At 35.7% G+C, this 23,874-nt stretch overlaps 1 protein-coding gene across 1 annotated transcript; it reads right to left on the bottom strand.

The window, feature by feature from the left end:
* LOC123896804 (CLIP-associated protein-like) lies at window positions 1-14,182 on the bottom strand. Its single transcript, XM_045947186.1, has 21 exons — window positions 13,411-14,182; window positions 11,783-11,938; window positions 11,622-11,684; window positions 10,095-10,163; window positions 9,779-9,932; window positions 9,167-9,328; window positions 8,487-8,584; window positions 7,964-8,038; window positions 7,817-7,885; window positions 7,648-7,733; window positions 7,459-7,576; window positions 6,171-6,269; window positions 5,753-6,092; window positions 3,834-5,608; window positions 3,435-3,536; window positions 3,010-3,114; window positions 2,794-2,868; window positions 2,638-2,706; window positions 2,477-2,545; window positions 1,710-1,811; window positions 1-428 (listed from the first exon to the last, which is right to left on the bottom strand). Exons 1-21 carry the CDS (start codon window positions 13,741-13,743, stop codon window positions 264-266), a joined length of 4,284 nt encoding a protein of 1,427 aa, XP_045803142.1. The 5' UTR covers window positions 13,744-14,182; the 3' UTR covers window positions 1-263.
* Between the last annotated feature and the right edge of the window lie 9,692 nt (window positions 14,183-23,874).

Below are 23,874 nucleotides of genomic sequence, written 5' to 3'. Positions count from 1 at the left end.
TGAAACTTAAAATGTCTTTTAATTAAGCCATCAATATAACATAAGGGTAAGAAATTACAATTTGTGCACCGTACTCCATGACCAGCACTCCAAATCTGGCATTCATCCCCACAGGGAAAAGGGAAGACAAAAAATAATATAACATAAGGGTAAGAAATGAAACAACAAAAGCCCACCAAAAAATTTCATGCACGCAATGTACAAAATACACAACAATGAATGAATATATTCAAAACCCACAAATGTACTTCCCAATGAACCTGCTAATCGTTAGCAGCAGCATCAATTGATTTTCCTGTCCTTGCATGTGAGATTCGGTTTGCGTAAATGGTAACCAACTTCAACTGTGTGCTGTTAAGCCCTTCCAAATATGGTAAGAATGCTTTCCCAAGCATGATATAAATATCCACTAGACAGAAAACAACAGTCTGTTCCATCCACCATTAACATTAAAATTAGAATTGCTTGTAAAAAAAAAAAAAAAAAAATTAGAATAATAAAGAGGCCAATAACAAATGGAGAAAGAAACAATATATGCAATAAACATTCCAACAATTATACAGATAGAAAGTAGAAACAATACCAAACTTCTCATTCAAAGATACTATTTCAGACAAAGCCAGTCACATGTATCATCCTTGTGACAAAATTGATGTTAAAATATTTGAACCTATTAGTGGAACAATTGTTCCCAGCATCATGTCAACTATCCATATATTTCGCATGCTAAATTAGGCAACATTGCCAGAATAAACCAAGGTGGTAGAGACAATGTTTTAAAAACTGGACCGGTTATCGAACCGGTGAGGGTAATGGGTCACCGGTTCATCGGTCAAACCACCGGGTCACTGGTCGAACCACATCACTAAACCGGATAAACCGGTGGAATGAACCGGTCTCTATAATAAAATTATATAGTTATTAAAGAGGTCGAACCAATGACTCGGTCTCTTAAAAAGTTCATGACACCTAAAAAAGTTGAAAATTTGAAAATGTCATAATGTCACAACTCACATGTTTTTAAATTCAAATCCTAAACATTGTCATCACGCGCAATAAAAAGTTTTAGTTTAGTTTTTTCTATTTCCTTTTTAAAAAAAACGACATCATTTTGATTGGAAAAAAAAAGTGCAATCAAACTGGCGGTTTGGGGAACCGCCGGTTTTTAGCGGTTCGCTCCTTTCTAACTACATGTCCGATCTAACATTTGAACCAGACCGGCGACCCCTCCAGTTCGCGGTTCGACCGGTCCAGTTTTTAAAACATCGGGTAGAAAGGTACCTATCGGTTGGGGCAAAAGGGCAATGGGTTGGTTGGGGGCTTGGGGCAAGTGGCAATTGCAGTGATGGATGGGTGGAAGGGATGGTGAACTGTAGTGACAGCGAGAAGTGGGTAGGTACTGGTGGCAATGGGGAACTGGGGAGTAGACATTATTTTTTTAATAAGAAAAAAGGTCAAGACATTTCCAGGGAAGTGAGTGTGTTAAGTTTGGCATTTGAAATTCCTACTATAACTAACTTTTGCTCAAACCAAATCATGGTTGCAAAGCCATACTCCCCTAATCTCCAGTTGGATGAATTTTTCAGAATTAGAAACAAAATACCACTTCACAATGTTCTCGCACTACAGAAATATTTTACCACGTAATCTTTTTTAAATGTGTCAAGTGGACCATTAAGTAATGGATGCAAGCAAAAGACCTCAAGTACCTTACGGATATCCGCACTCTGGTTTCCAAAAGCTTCAAACAATGCAGGCAGAAATGAGGGTAACTGAGCCATCAGTTCTTCCTGAGAGAGCCGCCCCACAATCTGAAGGGAATAATATTCAGTTAAACATGAATATGTATAAGCAAATTTATATATGCACAAAAACGTATCTTTGTATGGTATGGATACAACATGATACAAATTAGTTGATGCGGAAGTGTTGGAAATATGCACATGTAAAATGCAAAATAGTTGTTGTTGATTGTGATTCTGTTAGGATATAGAATATAGGATAATTAGAATAGTTAAGAGTTAGTTAATAGAAGTTAGTTGATTGTTAAAAGTTGTTATTTTGGTTATTGACAAGTCTTTAAATAGCCCTCAATTGGTGGAGAGGAAGGATAGCTATTGGAATAATTGAGTTTTGGGACTGGTTAATTCAGTATGAAAGGAGAGTGCTCCTTTGTAAACCTTTTGTATCTTCTCTTTCAATCTCTCTACATAAATAAGAAATCCTTCATTTGTTTGTAATCTTTATTCATTTGAACATGTTTTTACACTGTTATTCTAGGAATTCTTTCTTCCTCAAAGAAAGGATCCTAACAGATTCATTCCTAGTTGTTAGCCCTTATAGATTTAGCATCACAATGCAACAGCATTTGATTAGTGATTACTGTGCAGATAATAAATATACACATGTAGACTGATTAGTCACACAATTTACCTAAATTACATAGAAGCAAAACATAAACATTTGTGCAATTTACCTTGGTCAAGCAATTTATGCAAGTGACTAAAGTTTTCTCGTCCTCGGTAACCAGTAGAGGGATAATAACCTGAAAATTTTCAAGTTAATAATACAAACTTCTACTCCTTTTTTCAAAGAAACAAAAAGGGCCAAAAGGTAGAAAGCTTAAGAAATGCATACACTTAAACATCTGAATGGATCATTCTGAGATAAAACAATTGTCAGGCAGTGCTCCGCTTCATTTGAGACCTGACAAAAGATGAAAACTCAGACTTACAAAGAAAAATAACATGCACAAGACAAACTAGAAGAACAGGATTAAGTTAAATCAGTTACCTTGGGAACAATATCCTTTGTAACGTTAAGCAGCTTTTCAATTACAACCTCAACAGAATTTTCCATGGCATCTTTCTGGAAACAACAAACACAAAGATAAAACATTTTTTTAGCATATCCGGATATGCACAGAAAAGGAAATATATCTGCAATTGCAAGTACAGAAATGAGGAAGAGAATAATCTAAGACATAAATGGCTCAAAAGGAGTATGAACCTGGTTTTTAAGCATTTCAAGTATCAATGAAAGAGCAAGCTCTCTGGTTGAGGAATCTGAATCATCCAGAACCTCAAGCACAACAGTCAAAATCTGATTGAAATACTGCAATTACACCATGAAACAAACGTCAAACTAAAAAGAGAAACCCAAATATATTGGTCAATTTTGTTTTAACATGATGCGTGCAGAACTTCTCTATTTATTGATCAGACAACTCACAGAAATATAAAAATCAGAAAAACCCACTATTATATGCCACTAGAAATTCCTTTTTGGATAAGGTGTCTGAAAACTGAAGATAAATAGCATTATATAATTTTAATATTAATAATTATCAACTCAAAAACATCAGTTTGACAATATAAAACGACATTTGTGGGACAAAAAGGAGAGAGGCACTCATCAAATCAAATCAAACATACCTGGATCCAAACAGAATGATCATTTGCTACAGAAGCTTCAACTAACTGTAGAAGTGCAGTCCGCTTGCTTGAAATAGTGTTTCCATCACCCCCACTGCATATCTACACAAACGAATGCTATATATTTAGTCATGAGAAAATCCAAAATAAAACTCTATTAAAGTAAACTTAAACAATGACTGTTTATAAAGCATATAGATCAAATAAAGTCATATCTGCTGAAAGGGTTGAAATTAAAGTGGGGCTACATTCTATATATTTCTGCTGTTTATTTATGTTCTTAGAGGATACTTCACCCTCCTGCATAATCTAACTATCTCTTTTTGTAAGGGAATTTTTGTAATTCCAAAAATAACAAATGAAAGATCTAATTCATGCTCTAGTATTTGCACAACTCACCATATGAAGAATTTGAGGAATGCCGAGTCCTGTGTTTGTCAGGTGGTTGACCGTCACATCTTCAGCTGAGTGATGATTATGGTTCAATTCAGAGAGATGTTCAAAGCCTTCGGCAATGTTTAAATGTTCTAATGACAGGAGACCATTAGCATCCACATCAGATGATAGACCTTCGAAGTTCATGCTACTATCCACATATCCAAGTTGGCCAGTTTGAAAGCCAAAGTTTTGATCCATTGAATTGACTGTGTAAGAATGATCTTTGGCTTTTGAACTAACAATACCACTATCACAATCAGTCTGATACAGATGTTCCTCAGTTTCATCAGAAGCTGATTGGCCAAGACTGGCTTTAACCAGGTTTGAATCTTGGGAATTCCATTTCCTGCCACCATCACTATCGAGAGAACCGCCAGAATACCTCCCAATGTAATGAGCTTTCCTAGACAAACCAGCATATCCCTCTTCAGAGGATGTTCCTACATTATCAGATGGATCATATGAAGACTTATTACGCCGCTCTTTCTTGTTCTGCAGATAGTTCATTAAGTCTACTTCAATGCGAGGGGTGCGTTGTTTAAGGGCTCGTCTCAAAGAATTTTGGTCATCAACTGACAAACTAAGAATAAAATTCAAAACTGCAGATGAATCAAAGTGAGAGTATACTGATATAATGCATGTAATAGCTGCTTCTTTAAGTTTTGTGTTTTTATCGTGAACTAATGGGGCTAACTTGGCAAGCCATAGTTTTAGGATGCCAATATTAGCAGCACCTTCTGGATTCATTGCATGCTTGTTAAAGGAACCGATTGCAAACTCAATAACAGCATATTTAGCCTTTGGAGACCTTTGTTCATCGAGAGAGCGTAGCAATGCGGGCAAGAGGGAATCTATACTGTATGTTTTAGCATTAGCCTCCAAAGTCATAGAGCATGCTTGCCTAACAAGCTCTTTGGGGTCAATTAAACGAGAAAAAACATGGGGTAACATTCGTTCCATGTAACCCTCAAAGGGCTTTCGGCATGTACGAATAATATCTGCAAGTGTGGAGAGAGCCGCCTGTGCGACTTTATGATGGGGGTCATCCAAGTGCTGAAAAAATAACTTCATTACCTTCTCAAAATTCTGGACAACTTCTTGAATACCCTTTTGACCTTGCTCCAATAACAAGTGAAGGTAATTAAAGGCAGAAACCCTGGCAGACCAGTCAGAACCTGAGCTAAGTCCTTCAGTAAGAGCTTCATGAAGAGATGCCGGTCCATCTGCATAATTTGACATCTCTCCAACAGATAATTGACTATCATCAAGACTCCTTCTCCTGCCAGCTGACACACGTGCAGTTACGTTCTTTCTCAATAGTGGCCTCTGAAAATTGGGGACATAACCATTCTGTGAATCCCTATAGTTCCCATCTCTATAAGAGGCATCCATATACTGCCTATCCACATTGGGGTTCATATATCGCCTAGTCTCCCGGGTGTAACTATTTTCATCAACAGAACTTCCTTGTAACTTTTCAGTAGCCCGTTTACTTGTGTATGATAACAAATCTGATGAAGGCTCAATACCAACATTGCTAATATATGATAACTTGCTAGAATCTTTGGAAGCTTGAATTTGGGTGATTATATCAGATAAACCCAAACCACCGTTCCGGCTACTACCTCTATTGACACCCAAACCAGATGATTCTGTTGTTGAAGGGGTAGTCAGATGATTTGAGGCTGAAACAGCAGCAGGGAATGGGGGATCTCGAGATGAGGGAGGGTCAACTCCTGCACTAGGGGAAATAAGAGATAAATTTAGCCGCTCACAAAAAGTTTTAAAACAATAACACTGACATCATCAATCATTGAACTGCAACAAGCATTAATAGTGAGGTAGAAATAAAATATCTAACAGGTTAACTTATTTGGTACCTAGATCCAAACTTGAAGATCGCAGAGCAGATGAATTATGCTTATTTGACAAATCCAAACCTCTAAGCATGCTCTCAATAGCACTGACCTTCTGTTTGCTTGCATGCAGTACACTTTCTAAACTACGTTCTGTACCTTTACCAAGTGGCTTAGCTTGTGAAAGAAGAACACCAGAGGACATAGATGTCCCTGATGATAAACTAGAACTTCTGTCCATTGCAATAATAGCTGAAGTTCCATAACCAGTTAGATTAGGAGTTGATGACATCGGTGCACTTCTATCACGAATGGAAGGCGATGCATGTCGCCTATGTTTGCCTCCATCCTCTTCATTTATTAACTGTGAATCGTAGTCACTTCAAAAGATGACTTATGCAACAAAATAAAAGAAGAATGACAGCTTCAAATAAACACATACCCTTTGAATAGAAGGGTCAAAGGATGAAAATAGGCGACGGGAACGCTCTGGCCAAGTTTTTGCAAACATTCTATAGCACATCCTTGCAGTCGACCGCACCTATCAAGTTTCATATTGCAATCAATTTCATGCACACATTCCTTGGAACTTAAAAAATGGCAAAATATGAAAAATGCCATGTCAACATCCCAACAAATATGAAAAATGCTTCTGTTTTGAACCAAAAAAAACCTTATATAGATGAAAAGAATAAGGTTTGCTAGGAAAAAGTTAAAGATCACATTAAAATATAAAACAAACTGCATAATGCAAGAGAACTTTTAGCACATCTAACCGAGAACTTTCCTCATAGATGAATAATTAATAGAGTTTGCATATGAAATGATGAATAATAGACGTAGTCAAGTCAGATGATTTAAGTTACTAATCCTGAATCCATAATAAACAGGATGGCAGAGGAGTGGTGATTTAATTTTAAGTCACTTGAGTCCATAAGGAATTTGATGGCAAAGGAGCGGTAAGTTTTTCACAACACAACTCCTTGGAGAACCAATAAGTTTTTCCCTTTCAATACAGTACAAAGGTAATAAAAACTGACAATAGCAATTTAGGAAAGTTGAGCTCGACAACACTTCAATGAGTCAAATTCATCCATAACAAACTTTGTGCCAAACAGACTAGCAACACTATTTGCAAGAAACTCATCGCCTATTTTGTATCTGAGTCTTGTCTTGACAATTTTCATTGCTAACAAAGCTCTATAGTTGCTATAGAGACCAGAAGTATCACAACAAAAGAATAAATTTACCAATCAAGTGATAACTTTTTGACTTTTCTGCTTCGACTAGTTTTTTACAAATATAATTGTTTGAGGTAGTCGAATATATATTAGGGTAGCTAAATATAAAATTTACTTAGTTATACAAAATTAATTAATTTTCTGGGTAGCCAAGGCTCTTCTACAGGAGTTTTCTCATGCAGAGTTTCAGAATTTTAATTATTCCTTACCACACACGCATGCAAAATAAGACACGGAAAACCAATAAATAACTTTGATTATGGCTTTTCACAATTTCAGCATAAATATTGCCTGTCCTGACATTATACCTTTCATGGAAACAAAAATGTAAAAATAAGGAATCGCTTTTGTTTCGTACAACTTCAGCTACAATGCAACTGCATTGTGTGATGGAAAAAGAACAAAGCAATGAAGACTTAGTCAACATTTAAATATGATAATGATGCACAATCTACATGTATCAAACATCAAATAGCCTGCATAAGCTACCTCGCTCATTGCGTCTGAAACACAACACCTTATCATATCCTCGTATAAATCTGCTGACCGCTGTATTTCTGGTGCATCAGGCCAATGTTCTAGTATTAAAAGAGCATAATCACAGCACCTGCAATACAAATGGTTTTAGTTAAAACAAAAACTTTGGCATATCTATCCCCAAAATTGGATAAATCGTACCTTGCACGAAGTATTGCACTGCGATCATTTTTTGCACAATCAACTATTCGAGGAAGCACACGAGCAACTTTGCAGTTGCGTAGCATCTGGAAAATAGAGGACAGAGATGAAAATACAATGTTGCAACGATATAAAATAACATAGAAACTAAAAAAGCATATTTCATTACCGTTTTTATGCAGTTATCTGCAGACTCTGCAATTACAAGCACAGTAATCACAACCAGCTTCAAAAGGACCTGATTATCAGGTCAGGTATTAATTTCGATTATAAAACTTTCAATAAATGATATACATAGATAAAAAGTTGAACTTACTGGTATGAACATTTCAGCACATGCTTCAAAATCACCCAAGAGGTCTTTCGACAAAAAGCATAATAGATGGCATGCCTAGAACAAACAAAGTGAATACCAAACAGAAAACATTCATGGATTAGTAATGATATTCCAATGTAAGCTAAACTAAAAATTAGTCAAACAACAGAGTAAAAAAACAAACATTGCCCCTCCATGAAATAGAACTTTGGGCTTGAAGCTTGCATAAGTTACAAGCTCATTTCGCTTGTGTTTAGTTTCAATTGTTATTTGTTAACAAGATTATAGGGATGACAAGGGCTTGAAGCTTGCATAAGTTACAAGCTTATACAATGTTGTAACTCAACAAACTAGGCCTAAGCTTTCTCAAAGGAGGAATGCCAAGTCATTATTACATGGCTAAACAATGAATATTCGCAAATTGCCTAAAACAGGGTCGCAGAACAGAAGGCTATACCTGCAATTCAACAAAGTAATATGTTTACAAGTACAAAATCTTAAACAGAAGAGATTGTCAGGGCACCTGCTTCACAATGGTAGACCTACGATCTGACAGTTGTGTGCTTAAAGGTCCAATAAGCTGTTTTAGGATTCCAAAAAAACATGGATAATCAGCAGCTCCTGAAAAGCAGCAAACTCAAAAGATGTTTATCATCCATGCCACAAAAAACAAATGAAGTTGTATTTAATTTTGACATCTCCGTGAAAATTACAAAGAATTTAAAAAATTAAAACAATTAAAGTAGACTTTCAAAAAACATGTTGGTCTTTGATCACTTACTAATTAAAAATGCAACTAACATAGAGGTCACATATTTATACAAATAGAATCCAAAAATCCCACCTCTATAAATGAACTCACATTTAGTTTAACAACAGACCTACGGTTTATGGCCCCAACCAGCATTCTTTACCTCTTTTATTTTTTAACAAAGGCATATTCATTTTCATAACTCTTTGATTCAATACTTCAGTCAACAAAGACTTACATATCGAGTCAATAGCCACAAGTAAAAACAAAAAACTAAAACCGAATACATCTAAGATAACCACGAGCATCCTTCACATCAACCTCATGTTAAAGACATCCTTACAGTGACACATGTTCTTGCCCATTTAAACTAAAAAACGGAGGGCTTAAGATTGGATTTGAGCATACAACATATACTCCTTAAAGGTAAAAGGAAGATGGGAAACACCAACCTCCCAAAACAAGACCTTCGATTCTCTGCAGGGCAGCAATTCGTACTGACCAGTCCTTTTCTGGTACAAGGGTAGATGAAATCTTCTCGATTTCCCTGATAAATTCCTTCTCCGAATACACCTTGATAGGTTCTATGCCTTTCTCAGTGACATCACCTTCTCCTGCTCATGTTTAACAAGTAACGAAATACATATTAGTAAAGCACCAAAATACATAGAAAAGGTGGCTAACAAGGGAACCATAAGTGTAGGTAACATATTTGTCTAACCAGACACAGAATCACAACAATATATAATGTGGAAAAAATTTGTATGACTTTGGATGTTACTTATTATACCTTTTTAATTATATAACTTTATCCTCATTGAATCATTTTACTTCTACGACTCCCCTTGAAAAGGGAGGGACAAATTGAAAGTGACATTCATTTTGGGACTCTTTTTTTTTTGTTTTTGTAAATGTGACTATTACTATGGGACGGAGAGTAATAATTAAAAACAAATAATAAGACTAGTGGGCAATCACAGTGACAGACAGCAGAAAGAAAGGGATGGAAAATATATGAATTAGAATAGAAACATTTGGAATCGATAAATTGCAAATATTCTAACCTCCAAAACGAGATGTCTCCTTTGATGAACTTTTAGCCTTTGGACTACTTTTCTTGGAATTAATTTCTCCAGGGATATTATAACCACTAGAAATACCATTTGAAGACTGAACTTTTGGTTGAATCCCCTCTAGCCTAGCATTAATATATTTCACCTGAAACCATTGGAATGCAATGCATAATGAACTAAAAACGCACAGTAGTAGATGTGAATATTTAAAAGAACCTTCAAATGTCCAAACTACAGTGAAATGCATATGATAATGAATAAAATATTACTAAACAATAATGAAATCATTTTTATGCTTAATGTTTACCAAAGAAGAAGTGAGATTGTGGCGCTGAAGTTCATCGCGAAATTGAGACCCAGCTTGCGCAAACATTTCCTGTAAAAAGAGGAAATTAAAATATTCATCTGAATTTTAAATCTTCCAAACACTGTCCTCAACTATGCATATATCATTATTCAATCAGCCTATGCCTATTGCATTATGATATCAATTATTAAAGCATTTAATAAACCTTAGGGAAAAAAAAGGTCGACCCAATTAAACATAAACATGCATTACTGAATACGTTGCATTAAAACATAACTTAGATTTTCCAAGAACTACATTACATCAATTCTTAAATTTAGAGCCATGCCAAGTTTACAAGACAAGTTTCTAACATCAGCTTTGTCTGTAAAATAGTCTAGAATCTACACATAGTGTGAATCGGACCTCAAATCACAGTGTCTAGGCCTTAACTAGAGTCTAGAGCCGCTTACATTTTCCCATTCCTCAATATTCATGATTTTGGATCCTCTCCATTACCATAGGAAATGGAGATCTCTATTTCTATGTGTAAAAAAACAGACGGTTGAGATTCATTAATAAATAATTAAAAAAACACAAGTATCATTTGCGTAAAGAGAATTCAAGAACAATAGCTCATCTCGCCGCCGTTTTGCACTGCCCTCCATGGTGCTAATAAGTTTTGTTTGATTGTCAATTCCATTGGTTAGGCGAGGGCATTTAACTTTGCTGTCAAAGTTTGGATTCAGTTTGTATGTTATGTTGCTTAACATTGGTTCAATAGCTTTGTTCTATTTTACCTTGGATTTGTTGTCACCAATTCAACATGGAACACATGGATATCAGTATAACTTGTGTTGTTTAAAGCAAATAAAATTATGAGGAAAAATCAAGACTGAAGCTTTTCAAAACCCAACACATGATTTAGCAAAAATCAGAACAGAAACTTTTCAAAACCAAAACATAAACTTGCATGTGTCTGTGGACTTCACTTCAAAATACTGACGGACAAAGACATGATATAGCAAAGTAACCCAATAGTTAAGAGTGAGAAAGCGACGCAAGGTACAATAATGGTGGGGCGGTATTTGGGTGGAGTTTGGAGAAGACGGATTTTTTTGAGATGATACCTGGAGAAATGAGATTTGGGGAAGATCAAGTTTCAAAACACATTTTTATTAATTTTTAATGGACAAATATTTAATTTTTCTATCACAGCCGTTGATTCTTTTCTTAGCCACATAGCAGTCATACATGAACCAAAATGGAGATGTCAATTTCCATTCCAAATGGAGAGGATCTGGACTCCAATATTCATATATGTGTGTTTTGTGATATTATCCGACACATCAGCATAATGTGTTTATATAACTATAACATTAAGCTAAAATCTACACAGAATTTTAGCAATCCATTCTTCTTTACTTGGCTATGAAAATTATTGACATGGCATTAATCCTTTTTGGGGCAACTGGTATAAACATAACAATGTATGTAGTAATTAGCCTGTTCAAATTTCAATTATATGATGAGATAAGCTATGCTTACCTCAATGCACAAAATAGCTGCTTCCTTGACAGCAGGATTTGGATCACTCAACAATTGCAAAGTCTGTTATGGATCAATTTCTGACGAGTTAGATCACGTTCAAAAAATATAAATAAATAAAAATATATACACTGTTTGTTTGTAGAAGTCAACAAACATACTGGAGGAAGAATAGCCCGTTGAAGGGGCAGTTCAGTAGATGAAAATAGACCAATTGCAGATGTCACAGTTCGCGCAAACTCCTCTCTGACTCTCCAGTTTTTGCATGTCCAAGCAAAAGACCCAGCTCTTTCAACAATTATTGTAGGAGATGAAACCTGCAATAATAATAATAATAATAATAATAATAATAATAATAATAATAGAATTTAAAAATGAAAGGAAGTTGAAGGGTACATAGAAAGTGTTTTAAAACTGCAAAAAAATCAGGCCCAAGGGGACCTCACACAGGGATGAGGAATGCCACTGTAAAGAGCTTCAGACATTTATGATGATTCTATTCTATGTGTGCTGGATGGATTCATGGATGCCAAAACCACACACAGAATCATCATAAGTGAATTGAAGCATTTTGCTGTTAGGAAATGCAGAGAATGGTATTCCAAATGAATCTTTCAACATTGAATAAGGTGTTGCTAATCAAATTCAGAATTTACAAACATCTGCCACAAAACACTCCATTTATTTTGTGCTATATCACATCCTAATGCCAACACCAAAAAATGCAAACAAACCAAGAACAGCCAAATAAATAGCTTACAGCATAACTTGTATAAAGTATAAACCTATCCTGTACATAATATATAGAGTGCACAACCATTAGTATTCTTGATTTATATCACCACTTCACTCACTCAGCTCCTAATTCCCATTTTCCCACTTATATATATTAACTACAATAGATGCAATTTATATCCCTACATTTTTTCACCCATCTTCAAATTTCCATCACTATATTTTGTGGATATATATATCCTAAATTTATTTATCGTATACCCTATATTTTTCAAGGAATGATGCACCACATAGGCTCATCATAGATTCTAACCAAGTAACTGCCAGCAGGCTTGAGAATGATTTGGCATGGCTCTAAAAAACAAAAGGATCAAGTATTCTGGATTTCATTTTAAGACCTTTGGTCAATCCAATCTACTAGAATCTCATGATGAAGCTTTAAATAGCACAGCATTACACTTAAATGACACTAAAGCAGAATGCTATGGACAATAGCCTATGGCTGCATGGCAAAGCCCAGATAGGCCTTAAGGTTGGACAGAATTCTTTTCAAAGATATTGTGATATGATTTAGAACTAGAAAGCCTTTTAAGAGTTGATAAACCACTGCCAACCATGTATATCATCAATGATCACTCATGAGATTTTTCATTCGCCGGAAATAATATGACATCTTAACTGGCACCGGTTAAAACTCAAAATGTCCATGAGAAAAGCAAAAGATACCACCAATCCTAGAAAAATGAAAGATTCGCTTAGTAATTGCTATGATATAAATAACACCAAGCTTTCTCTTCGTACACTCAAAGTTATATTCCTGATCTAACTTTTCCAAATTCCAACCAACAACTACCTTTATCAGTTTTTCGTACTCATCACTCAAACACTTGGTACTTTTTTCACTTTCCAAAGCAGATTCCAAGATTCTCTACATCACAAGAAGCTATTCCGAATCTAACATTCACCTAATTTCTCTCTCTACAACACTGATAATAACTAACAATTCACTAAATCGCAACAGGATTGATACAAATTACAATGAAAAGGAACATACCTCCATGAGAGTGAGCAAGAGCCTTCTAGCAGCATCACGAACAGGCTGTTTAGCATCACCTAACCGATCAACGACAGCAGGAACAAGCGCGTTGAAGTGAAGTTTGAAATGATCGCCGGAGAGAACAGAGGCAGAAGCCAGAGCTTGAAGAGCGCCTTGTGCGACCCTAAAACTACTATCCTTCAAGAGATCCAAGCAACAATCGACGAGAGAAGTAACTTCAGTTGAACTTAGACTCTTTCTAGAAGCTTCTAGAACTTGATGGAGACGCTCTACACCAGCCATTCGTTCCTTTGCGTCCTTGGCACGTGCCAGTTCCAGTGCTTCCTCCATTGTAGCGAGGTTGGATCTGGTGCGCGTTGGTTCAGATCTGGTTCAATTGTTTCCCGATTCAGCACCGCATGGAATTGGAAACCGTTGCGAAACTGTGAAATCGCAAATGCAAATGCAATTGAGGAAATGCACGCGAACGAGTTAGGGTGCTAAATTTAGAGAGTGAAGTGAAGTGAAAGAGGAGGGTAGAGAGAGAAAGAGACGATGAATTTAGCAGAGGCGTGAAATTTACTATTGCTCGGAGGAGAGGTTGTGGTAGGGTAGAGAGAGAGAGAGAGAGAGAGAGAGATGGACTGTGTGGGGACTGTGATAGAATGTAGAGAGAATCGAGTGGGAGAGATGAAGGACGCGGAGGAGAAAGGAAAATGATTTGAAAACAATGTTTATGAGGTGGCGGTGGTTGGAAAATTAACCATCCATGTGCTTCTAGTATTCTACAATTATATTCTTATTTAAATTTAAATTGTTAACTGTACATAGTTTAATGAGTGATTAATGGAGAGTACTAGTATTTTGATTTTAACACTTATTAACAATGGTTTTCAATTAATGTACCAAAAAAAAAAAACCATGCTTTTCAATTGAAACTTTTATAAAATATTTATTTATAATTTTTTTTACATAAAATTATTTAACACTATAAAATTCATTTAAACCAAAAAAAAAAATCAAACCGGAACATTTTTATTCACTCGAATTTGACTCGTTCAAACTTGTAAAAAAGTGATTTGCCCAAAAATCACTGGAATAATGTCATGAGATCAGAGATTTATAAATTCAACTATAATTCAAATTTAAATGAGCTAATAATAGCTCAATAACTTTTAACTATTTTAAACAGTCTTAAATAGGTTAAATTTTAAACTTAAAACACAGCCATCCTTGAGTTCACTTTGATGGAATCCGCACTATGCTTTTATAGATAGTTTTTCTATATGTAGTAGAAAAAACTTCCGATGTGGGACTTCTATATTTTCACTATTGTTTCAAATGCATTTGGGCTACTATTTTTTATGTATATGATGCATTTTTCCTGCGTACTCACACATATCGATGTATGCATGTGTTTGTATATACATAAAATAAAATTATCGAGTTTACTCATGAATCAAACAGGTTGAACTATATGTAGTTAAAGTTCAACTCATTTATTTAACGGGCTTAATTTTCAACTCAAGTTTGACTCGTTTCGTTCACAAACTAAGTTCAACGAATTAATTACCGAATTGAGTCTCGAACTATTTTCGAGTTGGTTCGGTTCATTGTCAACCCTAAGAATAAGGATGAAGATTCAATCGTTGAATATGAATCAAATGGTTTAAATGTAAGTTGAATAAACTATATACATATTCAATCTTGTATGTCTAGGTGTCTATGAAAGCCACAAGATGAATCACAAAAAACACTCTGTATAAAACAATTGACAAAGCTTTTTTTTTCACACAAAATGTTGTGAATAAAAGAACAACAAATATAGACACTAGAAAGACTGATGCTTCTGTGACTCAGAATATCACAATTAACATTGAAAACGTAATTATATATTTGTACTGCATTGCTAACAATTATTATTTTGAATTGAAATGTTATGAGTTATTTTGAATTGAAATGGATATGATGTTAATCGCACCATCAAACACGAAAGCCGGAGCATTGGATAGAACCATGGTGTTGGGTATGTTGGTAACTATTTTTTTATGTACAATGGAATTCCAAATTTCGGTGGATCAAATTTTCCACAATTCCCTCCGAGGGGCATCCTCCCATCACATTCTAACAACACTATTTTGCATTATGGAACACATAGTGTATGTCATACTAATTTTATAATTTTTTTTAATTCGTTGTATTTTTATTTTCATCTAATTGTTTCATTTATGTGCTGCAATTTATGATCGTGGTGAACGATGTAGAGCATTAAGCAAAACATCAAAATAGATATCAGAATTAATAAACATCAAAATACTGAGAAATAGTTCGTACTTAAAAGAGTTCATTTCTCTTTACTTTGCTTCTGTTGATTGGTTTCTTCCTTAGAGAATTCCTATGAAACCCTGTCGATAGGCTAATCAATCACAAGGAAGCACTTCTTTTTGCATATGCAAATTCATTATATTATCCGTGCTTTTATATTATGAACTAGCAGGACACCCGTGCGTCCGCACGGGAGTCGCGGCGTTGCCGCTCCTCACTTGATAAGATAAAATAGTAATTTATTGGGAAGTAGATTAAAAGATTAAAAAAATAGAAAGATATAATATTTGGTAAAAAAATAGAAAAAGAACAATGTTAAAACTATCACAAAAAAACCTTATGTCTTCGTATTAATATTTGAATATAAATGATAATGTAGAAATTAGGCTTAATTAGTCTATTGGTCCCTTAAAGACATTTTAGGTTTCACAATGGTCCCTTAAAGAAAAAAAGGCTCGGATTGGTCCCTTAAAGAAAAAAAGGCCCAGATTGGTCCCTTAAAGACATATATGTTTGCCATATTGGTCCTTTCCGTTAAATTTTAACTCCAAATATAACAAAAAATTCCAATGATTAAAATTTTAAAAATTAATAAGGTTTTTGGTAGACCACTTACACTTAATGGCATCCACAATCCAGTCAACTAAAACTAACGTTTTTTGTAAAAAATTGACGGAAAGGACCAATTGAGAAACATATGTGTCTTTAAAGGACCAATCCAGACCTTTTTTTCTTTAAGGGACCATTGTGAAACCTAAAATGTCTTTAAGGGACCAAAAGACTAATTAAGCCTAGAAATTATGAAAAAATAGGCTACCTTATTAATATATTAGTAAAAACATAGGCCTTGTAAAAACCACCAAAAAATTAGGTCCTTGTATTAAATATATGAGTATAAATATATCCTTTTAAAATTATTAAAAAATAGGTAATCTTTGTTAATATGTTAGTGAAAATATAGGTCTCACAAAAATCATCAAAATAATTAGGTCACCGTATTAAATATGAGTATAACCCGTAAAATTGTAAAACAAAATGGACAATGTAACGACCCGATTTTTTAGTAAATCGATATTTTATATATTTGCATATATTTTGGGTTAGAGTTAAATATTTATTTACGCGACGTATAATTATTTATCGCGAACATAAGTTTGTGAGCGAAACCTTTGCCATGTTAGTGGGCTTGGGCGTGTGATAGGGCTTAATGGGCCTAAGCCATTGGGCTTGGTTCATGACCAATAGGAAGTGGTTTAAGTAGCAAGTCAAACTAAGGAATAGTATCACAATTCATTTTTTCATGAGAAGTTAGAGTTTGTGAGCTTAGAAGCAAGAGCAAACCCTAGGAGAGCAAGAAGAAGAACACGAGCAAGGAGAAGAGATTTAGAGGCCAAGAATCATCATTCAATCCAAGGTGAGAGTGGTTAAGCATAAGCTTGGGTGATCCAAGAGAGGGGAGGTGTCTAGCCTCCATTCCCAAACTCTCTCACCCAATTTCTTTGGGTTTTGGGTGAAGTTTCTTTATCATAAACATGTCTTTTCATCTTAGTATGCTTAATGAACATCTAGGAGGGAATATGTATATGTTTTATGATGGTTTTGCATGTTTATGTAACTTTGCTTATTTTGCAAGAAATTGACATGATTTTGATTGTTTGATGTATTTGGATGTTTGGAAGGGATGATTAATGTTCCTTGATACCATATATGCTTGAATTAGCTGTTTATAAGAATTTATAACATGTCTAGATGTATTTTTGAGTGGATTTAAGGTTAAACCGCCTTATTGAAACTCAAGAACAGATATTTTTCTGGTGTAGTTCGCTAAGCGACCAGGAGTTCGCTGTAGCGAACATGTTCGCTGAAGCTCGCCAATGCTCGCCATGAGCAGGTGAGTTCCTGGTGAGGTTCGCCATGTCTCGCTAAGCCCTCGCTTAGCGAAGGCCTCTGCGACAGCAATTTTTATTGATGTTTGTAAGTGTAATTAGGCACTTGTATCATGGTTTAAGGGTATCCTTACATGATTGTTGATACATGTTTAATAATTGTGTTGTGTGATGGCATTTATATAAAATGTCAAAGAAGTATATGTATTTTGTATATCGGGTTGTCCGATAAAGAAGAATATCAGTTTGTCTGATAAAGAAGTTTAATGGATTATGTTATCCATGTAGTGAGCAGTAGCTTCGTGCTAAGTGAAGGTGTGAAAACACAAGAAGGGGGGGGGTTGAATTGTGTTTTAGCTAAGTTAAAACTTTTTCAAGTTCTTAACTCAACTACGTTCGCAGCGGATAAATAACACAAATAATAACAAGAGAGAGAGAGAAAAACACACAAGCAGTTTATACTGGTTCCTCTCACAAAACGAGAGTAGTCCAGTCCCCTTGCACTTCCAAGGGAGTTCACTATAATCACACAAGATTACACCTGCTCAAGCACACAAGCAAGAGACTTCACAACTATGCTCAAGCACACAAGCTTAAGACTTCACACTTAAACACACAAGTTTAAGTCTCACACTTAAGCACACAAGCTTAAGTTACACACGTAACAATAAAGTATATAAAAATATACAAGTGCTCTTAGATGAACCTAAAGAGAGCAAATACAAATAGTACAGAGTATTTGGCTAAAGTGCAAAAACACTTGAGAAAGGTTCAGAGCTTGTATATCACAGAGTTCAGAGTTTGTTCAGCGCACGTTCAATTCTTGATAATTGTTTTATATATGTATATAGTTGCAGCTGATCCTTCTAGTATATATACCACTAGAAAAGAGTCGTTGCAAAAAGGAGCCGTTGGAGTTGATAACCTTTTGTCTTCAAGCAGTCTGTCTTGATGCAGTTTGGTTGTATCCAAAACTAAGAAAGAGTTTCAGTTACTTTGACTACTGCAGAGAAGACTTTCCTTATTCAGCTAACAAAACTGAAGACCCACGTTCTCAGGTTAGGACAGACAAAACAGAGGTAGCTGAACTGATCAGGCTTGAAAGGTCCTTTTCTCCATTGGTAGAAGAGTTGACTGGTGAAAGGAATCTTTCACAGCTTTCAAAGAGATCTTCAGAGGTTGATGAAGCTTGTAGACAGACAAGAAGTTCTGAAGTCTTCATCCTCTGAATGTTGAATCTTCTGAAGTCCAACATCTTCTGAGCGCTTGTGAACTTCTGAGTTCACATCCTCTGAACTTCACTCAGAGCTTATATGATGCTTATATCTGCGCACTTAAAATAAATTTTTAGTCCTTCCAATTGTTTATTAATACTTTGTTATCATCAAAACCTTTATAGATTTAGGGGCAAACATTTTTAAATCAATTTTGTTCCAACAATCTCCCCCTTTTTGATGATGACAAACATAAGTATTAATTGACAATTGTTGTTAAATTAACTTATCATGTTTCTCTTAGGTTTATGAGGTTTGCAAGCTCCCCCTAAGATTGATACTCCATAAAGTCTGAACTTTATGTTTTATCCATGATATTTTAATTTAGTATAAGATTAAGATGTTTTGAAATAAAACAAATTTCATATCTTTCTTCAGAGTGAGAGGTTTGCAAGCTCTCCCCCTAAGTCTCATAAGGCTAAGTTAAAATTGCACTCTTAACTTATCCTTACTTATAAAATTTATTTCAGTTTCAACTAACTTAGTCTCCTCCTTGAAATACGTAAAACAACTTAAAAGTAACAACTTTTAATATAACAGATAAAAGCGAGATAAAAGGCGTGGTTTCAGTTTTGGAACTTATCAATTAATGCGTAACTACTCCCCCTTTTGTCATTATCAAAAAGTAAAACAAAGTTATATAACCAAGACAGTCAAAGAGAAAGGAGAGTGGTTGTTACAAAGGTGAATTAATTTCAACAGCGAAAACCAACGCGCTCAAGGGTTTATAAAACGGAACAAGTTAACATGCCTGCTTCACATAAAAACAAGAAGAAACAAGTGAAGCAAGAGAAAGTTGGAATAATGAAAAGATTCAGTTTACGCATCGCAGAGTTTAAGAGAAAGAAGAACGAAGAGAAACGCGAAGACGAAGAGAAGGATAAAAAAGACAACAAGAAACCACAAGATGCTGAGATAATAATCATCTCATCAGACTCTGAAGCTGAAGAGAATGAAGATGATGCTGACTATGTTGAGTTCTTGGCTGGCTATGTTCCAGAAGAGGAACAAGAAGAAGAAGAACAAGAGCAAAACCCAGATCCCATTGAAATTTCATCAGAGGATGCTGAGGAGAAATCAGAGATTTCTTCTGAGTTTTATCCATCTGATTAGGATTAGGTTGTCTTTTTCTTTTTCTTTTTACCAATGTACTCTTCATTATCAGATCATTAAAAAAAATTTTCGTTTTTAGAAAGCATCTTGTGTTCTTATGTTCTAATTTAACAAAGAAAATAATCACAAGCAAAACAAGCAAAACATATAACAAACCACATACTAAAAAAGACAGAGCTTAAAGAAAAAAATTGTTCAGAGGATAAACAGAGAATAAAGAAAGAAACACTTAAAAACATGTGCATAGAATCCTAGGGTTTCTTAAGAAGGGCTAAGAGTTGGTCGAATTTGTCATTTAAAGATCCCACATTGGAAACTAAACCATCCACCTTGGTTTCCAATGTCTCTTGAGCAGCTCTTTGACGTTCTAGACCTTCTTGCTGTTCCCTCAGGGCTTCTTGAAATATCTGCAACTGTTCTGCCATAACAGGAGCTTGATCTTCAATCACAGGTTCTGGTTCTTCAATCAAAGGTGCCTTGCCTTTATCAGAGGGTTCACCTTCCTCTGGATAGTCTATCATCAGCACATCCTCTTGATTCTGAGAAGCAAGCACATCTTCTTGGTGCACCTCATTTGCCAACTGGGCAACTCTTGCAGCAGCTTCTTCTAACCTTTCAGACTCAGATCTCTGAGCTTCAAGACTCTGAAAAAGCTTGGAGTCTATCCAGATGACTCCAGACTCTGAACTCTTGAAAGCATTCAGACGGTGTTCAACTGCAGCAATTTCTTCCAGCTTAGCAAGTTCAAATCCAGCATGATTAAACATGGTTAACCTTTTCAATTCAGCCCTAGCCAGACTTTTCTTTAAGAGGTCTATCACATCCAAATCTCTTCTTCCAACTACAGCCTTAACCTTTGCAGCAGCAACATCCAAAGCATTGTAAATCCTTGCCTTAATGCGTGAAACTTCCAAGTCCACATCAGAAGGACAAACTAAGAACCTGTCCTTTATTGAAGATAATCTAAGCAAGTCTTCATGAAATTGAGTGGATAGATTTCTAAAAGTGTTGGATGATGATGGTGAAGGATTGGGAATGGTAGAGAGAGTAGGTATTTCAGGAGTAGGGTTGTCAATTATCACAACTTCTACCTCTGAAGGCTTGGGAGCACAAGTGTGAATACGCTCAGGAGAAGCATGTTCAGCACTTGGGTTAGGATGGGGTTCAGGGGTTGGTTCAGATGATGAGATGTCAGAAGTGGATTCAGGGTGAACATGTTCAGGAGATGGTTCAGGAGATTTATGTTCAGGGGATGGTTCAGGAGCAATTTGTTCAGGGGTTGGTTCAGGAGGTGGAGAGGATTGTTTTGTGGAAGAGGTTGGTTTAGTGACAGGAATATCTGGTTGAGGTTCAGATTGTGGAATGTCAGGTTGAGGTTCAGGTTGAGGTGATGTAGATTTTGGAGGTGAGCTAGATTTGTGTTGAGTTTCATGAGAAAGAGGGTGATTATTAAGAGGGTCAGGGCTCAAATGTTTTTCCAGTTCAGATAGGGGGTTATCAGAGGTTGAAATATCAGAGGTTGGTAAGATAGTTTTGAGAGGTTTGGTGTAACCTAATCCAATCTCATTTTCATTAAAAACATACTTAGAAGACTTACCTTTATCTTTAGAAATAGGAGCAGGTCTTTTCCTCAAACGAGCAGCAAGAGTCTCCTCATCAGATTCAGTTTCATCTTCAGAGTCAGATTCCTCAGATGAACTGTCAACTTCAACAACCATAGGCTTTTTGGAAGCTCCTTCAGCAGCCTTGGTGGCAGTTTCTTCATGCTTCCTCTTAGTTCTTTGCTCAGCCATAGATTGCTCAACCTTAACCTTCTTCTGAGCCAAAAGATCTGGTTTGTCTTGTTCAGCTTTCCGCTTTGGCTTCCTCTTAGGGTTATACATGTTTACAGGAGCTGGAGGAACCATACTTCTATCAACAACCAAACCTTCTTTTCTAAGCACTTCTAAGTAGTCCTGAATCACATGCTCAGCATCAGCTTCAGATATAATTGGGTAGCCTTCTACATACATACGATCTTCAGGTCTAACTCTAAATTCTTGTTTAGGTTGAACCAGCTTGGTGTTGATTAAGTGCATCTTTGTTAAGAAGCTTGCATTCAGAACTTCTGGTAAGAGCTTCTGAGCCATAAGTTCTGGATAGAACTTCTTCAGATTCTGAACAATGTGACCTTGGTACAGAAGATCTGAAAGCAATCTAGGATAAACAATAGTTGTTTTTCTCTGAGACTTGCTTTGGAAGATGGCTTCACAGATCCTCTCAAAAAAATATTTACCCAGATTTACTTTCCTTTCAGTCAGAAGAAAGTAAATCAGATGACGATGAGGCCACGAGATAGTATCAGTACCACCAACTCTTGGACTGATAGTTGACAAGATAATCTTGAATAAGACCCTGCACTCATCTGTCAGACCTTTAACCTTTCCCTTCAACTTCATATCAATGCACATCCTGTGCAGAAGTTCTTCTCTGAATCTTGTATCTTTTTCAAAATCATCCAGCACCAAACCAGAGTTGTCCAGACCCAACAACGCATTGAAGTGTATTGGAGAAAAAGTAAGATTGATACCACAGATGTTAGACCTAATCTGTGTACCAGTGAACTCCAAAAGACCCATCTCCTTCCTAGTTTTTCCTTTCAGACTAGGATTTCTTTCGATTGCGGCAAGTTCCTCTTGCTTAGCTTCATACTTAGAGAAAACTCGCGCTTTCATCCAGAATTTCTTCAAAAGATCTGGATAGATAGGACCATTCAACATGTCGAAGTACTTGTTCCATCCTTGAGCAGAGAAGTACGGTTTCACATCATACCCATTTTCTTTCAAACTGTCAAAGTCGACCATCTTCTCAGGTAGTAACGTTAGTTGCGATTCTGGGAATTCCATTTCATTTCCAACAATCTGAAGATGTCTAAACATGAACGGTGGAATCTTTGATGAAGACGAAGACGAAGCACCAGCCATTGTTGGAGATTAGGGTAAGGTTTGGAAGACTAACGAGAGAGAAAGAAATTGTGTTGGAGGTTTAGAGAGAATATGAAAGTGTAGGTTGTGAAAGTGAATAGTGTGCAAGTGTATTGTGTAAGTTTATTTAAATGAGTACAGTTAACACGAAAATAGCAAATTTGGGAAGTTACGCTAATTGACAAAAAATTGAATACCAAAAATCATCATTAACCACCTACTACCTGACACACGTAGACCACGTGCAGAAAATTTACTCGGTAACTGCTATTTTAATGGACAACTGTTCAGCAGTGAATACTGAACGTTTCCCACTAAAATAATTCAGAGCCTCTGAGTTATTTAAAATTCTCTATCAGAGTCAAGTACTTCAGAGCTTGTGTTTCAGATGTTCTGAATCATAAGTTCTGATATACATAACCTCTTACACTTTAATTGCCAAAAACAATTTTTCATTCAGAGATTGAAAACATGTTCAGATGTTTCTTTATAAAATCAAATCTTTCAACAGATAAGGCTTTAGTAAATATGTCAGCCCATTGATTTTCAGTATCAACAAACTTAATATCTATAATGCCTCTCTGAACATAATCTCTGATAAAATGGTGTTTAATTTCAATATGTTTGGCTCTAGAGTGTAGGATAGGATTTTTAGATAGATGAATGGCTGCAGTATTATCACAATATAAAGGAATATTGTTACTGCTTACCTGGTAATCTTCTAACTGATATTTTAACCAGAGTAGTTGTGTGCAACACTTAGCTGCTGAAATGTATTCTGCTTCTGCTGTAGACAAAGCTATAGTAGTTTGTCTCTTACTAGCCCAGGAGATAAGGTTTTCACCAACAAATTGACAATTGCCACTTGTGGATTTTCTTTCAATTTTATCTCCAGCATAGTCAGCATCACAGAATCCATTT

This window comes from Trifolium pratense, linkage group LG1, assembly GCF_020283565.1.
Source record: "Trifolium pratense cultivar HEN17-A07 linkage group LG1, ARS_RC_1.1, whole genome shotgun sequence".
NCBI classification, from domain to species: Eukaryota; Viridiplantae; Streptophyta; class Magnoliopsida; order Fabales; family Fabaceae; genus Trifolium; species Trifolium pratense.
Note: the sequence above shows the minus strand (reverse complement) of the source record. Positions and strands in the feature narration are given on the sequence as shown.